Source organism: Panthera tigris, chromosome X (genome assembly GCF_018350195.1).
Source record: "Panthera tigris isolate Pti1 chromosome X, P.tigris_Pti1_mat1.1, whole genome shotgun sequence".
Lineage (NCBI taxonomy): Eukaryota > Metazoa > Chordata > Mammalia > Carnivora > Felidae > Panthera > Panthera tigris.
The window spans coordinates 61,937,193-61,943,785 of record NC_056677.1 but is presented as its reverse complement, the minus strand read 5'-3'; the positions used below and the strand labels follow the sequence as shown (position 1 = coordinate 61,943,785).

The following is a 6,593-nucleotide window of genomic DNA, read 5'->3' as shown; positions in this document are numbered from 1 at the left end:
ATTTTTAGCCACTGTTTTTTTCTTTTTCTTTTTCTTTTTTTTTAAATATATGAAATTTATTGTCAAATTGGTTTCCATGCAACACCCAGTGCTCATCCCAACAGATGCCCTCCTCAATACCCATCACCCACTCTCCCCTTCCTCCCACCCCCCATCAGCCCTCAATAGCCAAATTATGGAAAGAGCCTAAATGTCCATCAACTGATGAATGGATAAAGAAATTGTGGTTTATATGCTAAGTCAACCACTGTTTTTTCTGACAGGCTTAGAAGGCACTAGGGAATATAGAAAAGATATAGGATATATGAAGTATAAGTCCTAGGTTCTAGCCCTATTGTGTTGATTTTGGGCAAGTCACTTCTTGCAAGATATACAAAGTAATAATATTTTCCTGCTTAACTATAGGGAGGGATTGAGCAAACTTCAAAGAATGAGGTATAACCATCAATGAATTTTTCCCTATAGTGAATATTTGTTCCTGAATATGAGGTTTGGCCCTTCCAACAATTTTGAGAGAAGCTTGGGAAGCAGGAAATGTGCTGACATTGCAGTAGTCTCGGTGTGTGCAAAGTTCCCAACCTGTAATCATCTAGGAATGCAATTCTGGCAATATCAGGTATCCAAATTCCACCTGTGTTTCCCCTTGATGTCCCATATGGCCCTAAGACATCTGCTATAACAGATGTGTATGTATTTCAGTTGATAAAGGGAAAGATGTCTGGGTGAGGGGAGAGGATACTGCTGCTATAGATCAAGATAGTTTGAGATAATGAGTGTTGGGGTTTCTGCACTTTGCATGGTGCACTCTTAGCAGTGGGCCCCATTCCTCCAGGGATTTACATGGCAAATGGTGGAGATGAGATGTGAAGAAGAAAGAGTGAAAAGTCTTTGCTCAAATGGAGGCTTTTCAAAAGGCATTCGGAAAAAAGGAAGTTTGGGAGGACAAGATACTCAGATTCTAGTCCCAGTTCTGTCACTGACTTCATGTGGGGACTTGGGAAAGTAATTTCTTAGTTCTGACCCTCAGTTTCTTTATATTAAAAAAGTGGTTGGATTAACTGATTTCCAAGGTACGTTCTTACTCTGACCTTCAGCACTTTGGGTCCTCAAAGTTCTTTGGAGAGGGAGCAAATAACAAGACTGTCAGGTATCATAAACAGAAAGTTAAGGAATATAAAATAATAAAAAAGACTAAAAGTCAAAATGGCTGCCCCAAGGAAGCCCGCACCAAGCAGCTAAGAAGGTTTGGGGAACAAGCTTCTGCGGGAAAGGGGGAGGGGGGCTCTCGGAAGAGCCATCGCCAGAACCATAGGCAGGAGTATCGCGCCCCCCCCCCCCCCCCCGCGCCAAGCTGCACAGGTTCTAGTTTCAGATACCCCTTGACATAACTTTTGAGCTATCTGGAAAAATACTGGCCAGGAAAAATGATAAAATTTTTCCTCATGGTGAATAAACAAGGGCAGACCCGACTTTCTAAATACTATGAACATGTGGAGATTAATAAGCGTACACTTCTGGAAACGGAAGTCATAAGGAGCTGTCTCTCCCGATCCAATGAGCAATGCTCTTTCATTGAATTTAAGGATTTTAAGCTGATATATCGACAGTATGCAGCTCTCTTCATTGTGGTTGGAGTTAATGACACTGAGAACGAGATGGCAATTTATGGATTCATCCATAACTTTGTGGAAGTTTTAGATGAGTACTTCAGCCGCGTGAGTGAATTAGATATAATGTTTAATTTGAATAAAGTACACATTATTTTGGATGAGATGGTGTTGAATGGCTGCATTGTGCAAACGAATCGGGCAAGAATTCTTGCCCCTCTACTCATTCTTGATAAAATGTCAGAAAGCTGAATAATGGAAGTCTCTGCCAGACAACATCAACTTGTGGAAGTGAGAATACCATGGAATACCTCTTTACATCTGTAGCCCAAAAAGTCTGCAAGACTGTACATTGCAAAATGGGGTACCCTTCCAAAGACATTTTATACAGGTGTTTTCCACAGTTCCTAAGTGGAAAACAAACTATTTTAAAATATGGTGTACAAAGAAAATTTTTCTCTAAGAGACAAATTTTATTTTCTAACCATAAGCATTTTTTCCCCACTTGTTCAACTTTTGTTGAGTTCTGAGGGTATCTTTTTTGTTCTTTGCTTTCCTTTGTATATTTAATTCAGGATAACAGCATGAGAAGAACATGAGACAACTATCAGCCAATAAAGTTCTAAACACAGAGCACTTCGAATGTTTTCTGAATGCTTTTTCCTTAAAATGTCTTAAGTCCAAACTTCACTGAATTGTGTACCTAATAAAAATTGAGAATTAAATTTTATTTGCCAGTTTAAAAGAAATAATAATAATAAAAAAATAATTTTTCAGTGCAAAAAAAGAAAGTATGAATTGATGCATTATGTTATTAGAATTTTACTTTCCATCTTTCCCAGGATAAATATCTTGTCCTATTTTCCCTAGAAGCAATCCAAATTACTGGTAGTTGCAATATTTCACCATTCCAATTGGATCTCCTAAACTGCCTGATTCACTCAAAATGAACTTCAGGATATATATATATATATTTTTTTTTTCACTAGAAGCCAATGCTTTATTTTTGCTTCAGAAAATATGGTCACCATAACTTTATAACACTCACCTTATCTTTCCTTTCTAGGCTTTTCTCATGTATATCATTTTTTTCGTTGGTGTAATAACATTCAAAGCAATGGAAACTTTATATAAATGTAATCTGCTTATATCACTTATTACTTACAAATGACATGTGTTTGGGATAAAAATCCATTCTTAAAACTAGACATTTACAGTGGATGCTTGGAATAGACAAAGAGGCCAACTGGGCTTCTCTACTGTTAGGTTCTGGAGATAATTATAGGGCAGAACTATCTGGGGAGTGAGGAGGGATAGCAGCAGAAACAGAGAGAAGGAGGTTTCAAATATCCTTTATGTATGGCTTCTGCTTATAGGGATTGGGAGCCAGAAGGTTTGAACTTAGGTGAAGTAGTGGGCAGATCATATCTGCCTGAATTTTTATCTCCAGCCCAAATCTCTCCTGAGTACCAGACTGGAATTTCAAACTGCCTGTTCTGTCTCTCAATATGGCACCATGAACTCATTTATCTTCCCTTTAAGATCCCTTTCTTCTCCTGGATTCATTGTTCCTATTACTGGCACAACCATTCCCCCACTCCAATCACTAAGACTAATAACTTTATCAATATATCTGATTCTTCTATTGCCTCACTAAATCCAATCAATTGCCACGTATGCATATTCCTCCATAATCTCTCTCATGAGGAAAAAAAACTCCTATGCATACTTACTACTACCACCTTCATTTAAGCCTTCATAACTTCTCATTTCAAATATAATGAATAACATTTTTATCTGATCCATTCCTTCTAAACCTTGCCAACTTCAATCAATAAAAGCCTAGAGCAACCTTTAGCTTAATTTCTTTTCCTACCAGTAGTCCCACCAGTAATGTTAGACCAAGTTTATGGGAAAGTGATATTCTCAATTTTTAGTGGTACATATGCATTTTTTATTGAAAGATTTGAAGAAGGAATAGCATAAGTTTTCAAGACTTCCTGAAATAGTTGGAGGAAATTTCAGTAGTTTTAAGTGGACTAAGATGCTTGCATAATTACATTTGTGTCTAACTCTGAAGCTCTCTCATTGTATGTTTTATTTCTACTTTGGATGTTAAAATAGACCCGACATCTATAGCTTTCTCCTTGGCCACAGCATGATGATTGATCTTCTTTGCTTCTTTTTGTATACACTTATATCAGCTGAATGTTTTTCTGTTGCTTTTTGCCCTCTAGCCTCATCTGATCCATTTCACAGGTGTTGGGAATTCAGGGATTCCCCTTAGGTTTTAGTGTCTCCTCCCTCTTTACCAGCCTTGGCCTCTTACCACAGTCATGTTTCCATCACTCACATGTACTTGGCCATGTGGCAGCTTTGCTGATGGGCTCTACAGCCATCTCCTACAAACATAGGCCAAGAGGTGACATTCAATCTATCCAGAGTATACTTCCATCCTGCCAAAGCTGCAAAACCGTCTAGAATTGTAGTCCCTTCCAGTTATGTGCACTGAGGCACCTGCCAATGACATTAATCAGTTTCCAAATACTTTCATGGTACATCAGATAGAGCTCAGGTAGCTTGTAGTAAGAAAGTAAGGTCATAGCAGCACTGGGTTCATTGTTTGGGATCTTGAAACTCTTAAGCCACAAGGTATGAGAAGTCCATTGGGTGTTTCTAGAACCTGTCTCAAAGACTGGAAAATATCCAGGCAGAGGTAAAGGAAAGGTTAGTAGAACACAGATGTCCTAGCTGTGAGACAAAGGCTGCCTCCTCAGTGGGGGTTGTGGGGTGACCCAGCCAATTAGTGGCCCCAGCCCAGTCACCCCACAGCTGCCATTTAGTCAGTGGGCCTGCTCGTTTGGATCTAGGGGCAGCTCTGGAGGGCTTGCCCAGTGTCTCGGGCATGTATAATGCTTCTACCTAAAACCACATGCAGAAGGATCATGTCATACTTGGCACATAACCAATCAAGAAAAGCATGAGAGGGTGTCCAGACCTTAACTTGTTTGAGCAAATGTTCAAAAAACATTTCTAAAGGGATATTCCAGAAAAACATACTCAAGGTCTTAAAACAGATGTTCAGTCTCTAGGAGAATTGTGTTGCTTTACAGCCATTATTATTGAATGCTATAATAGAACCAAATCACTTCAAGTTTTGAACTATGGTGGCTTTTCAGATTTTTCTTATACTTTATTGTGGGCCAGGGGAAGAATGGGCTAGATAAAACAGGATAATGCTCAGGAGGCAGCATTCTCTTGTGTTTTAGTGCCTCAGCTTCAGAGTTAGGCAGACAAGGGCTTAGACCTCTGACTAGCTGAGTGATTTAATCTCTCAGAGCCACAGTTTCCTCATTTGTAAAACGTATAATTGCTTACTTGATATGTTTATGAAGAGGACTGAAAGGAAATATCACATATAAAGAGTTTGCATAGTTCATATCATGTATTAAGCACTCAATAAGCACTAGACAATATTATTAACATTACTACTAGAAGTACTTTTACCTTCATTGCTTCTTCTACTACTATCACTACTATGACTACTACAACAATAACAACAACTACTACTGCTGCTGCTGCTACTACCACCACTATTACTGGTAGTGAGAGCTTTTCCCAAGTGAGTTGGGGAGTTGAATACCTCAAGGTAATGATTTCCTAGCTTATGTAGAAGGTAGTAGTGTCAAGGAAGATTGCAGGGCTGTAATTATAGCTTGGAATAGGGTAAATACCAGAACAGTGCAGAAACCTAGAATTTTATTTCTCTTATCTCAGACTCATACTCTTCCACTCTTCATTAGTTTGCTATGTGTATAGCCCAAGCCACTTTAGATCTCTAGGTTTCAGTAAGTACCCTTGAAAATAAAACCCCACTGACACTTATTTGTAACCTATCTGGCCTGTACCAGAGACCTAATCTATGAATGGAATATGATATAAACAAACTGGTCCACATGGGGCATGATATCAGCCTCTAAAGTCATACTAAGCTAACTGACTCCTAATCCAGAGACATACTATAACCACTACCAGGATCTTTGTTAACCACTGCCAGTGATATTTTGAGCTCATTGTCAGCTGGAAGCATAGTCTTACTTTCAATATAGCCATTACCTTATTAGTTCACATTTGCCAATGTTTGTTGATCCATAATGACTTTTACAGGAATTTTATTAATTCATCCATCTACATATCCATCTATCCATCCATCCATCCATCCATCCATCCAACAAATAATTATTGAGCAACTACAACATGCCAGAAATTGTTCTTAACACTGGGGATATATCAGTGAACAGGACAGACAAAAGCCCCTGCCATCATGAAGCTTACAGTCTAGCTGCCCGTTCTGGTCAAATGTAATATACTAAGAAACTTCACTGAGGTAAATTCAGTCTAGCTTTTTGAAACAATTATGGTCAATACTTTTCAACTGAACATGTCTTCTGGGAGGCAGGGTTGGGTGGAGAGGGAGGAGATAGTCTTGGATCTAACCTGAGAAAAGGCTCAGGGGGTGGTTTGGGAAAGGGCTTTAATAATAATATGACTATATTTTGATTTATCAGATGAATATGGTTTATGTAAATTATATAGCTGATATATTTTGTATAGCTGATGTATATTGTATACATCACCTTTCGAAATATGATAGAAAGTAATGTGACTTTTAATTGTGTATTTCATAAACTGGCTCTGAAGGCAGCTCCAAAAACAGCATTTCAAAAATATTCTGAGCAATAGCAGCATAATTGTAGTAAGTATATATAAGTGTATATATATATATATATATATATCCCCAAGGGGACTACTTTGAAAAATACAACATGCAGTTGGATGTACAAGTTCTGGTATGTTATTAAAATAAATATTAAGCTGTCAGTTAATTTGTCTAAAAAAACAGTGAAGTAAGAAAAACACTTAGATTTTTTAATATGTATTACTATGTTTGGACTTAGAGTCATGCAACTCAGTAAGCAGTTATAA

At 38.0% G+C, this 6,593-nt stretch overlaps 1 protein-coding gene across 1 annotated transcript; it reads left to right on the top strand.

Annotated features, from left to right (window-relative positions):
• Window positions 1-1,355: 1,355 nt before the first annotated feature.
• On the top strand, window positions 1,356-1,952 carry LOC102952097 (AP-4 complex subunit sigma-1-like). Its single transcript, XM_042974917.1, has one exon. The coding sequence runs from the start codon at window positions 1,425-1,427 to the stop codon at window positions 1,857-1,859; it is 435 nt and encodes a 144-aa protein (XP_042830851.1). The 5' UTR covers window positions 1,356-1,424; the 3' UTR covers window positions 1,860-1,952.
• Window positions 1,953-6,593: the final 4,641 nt, after the last annotated feature.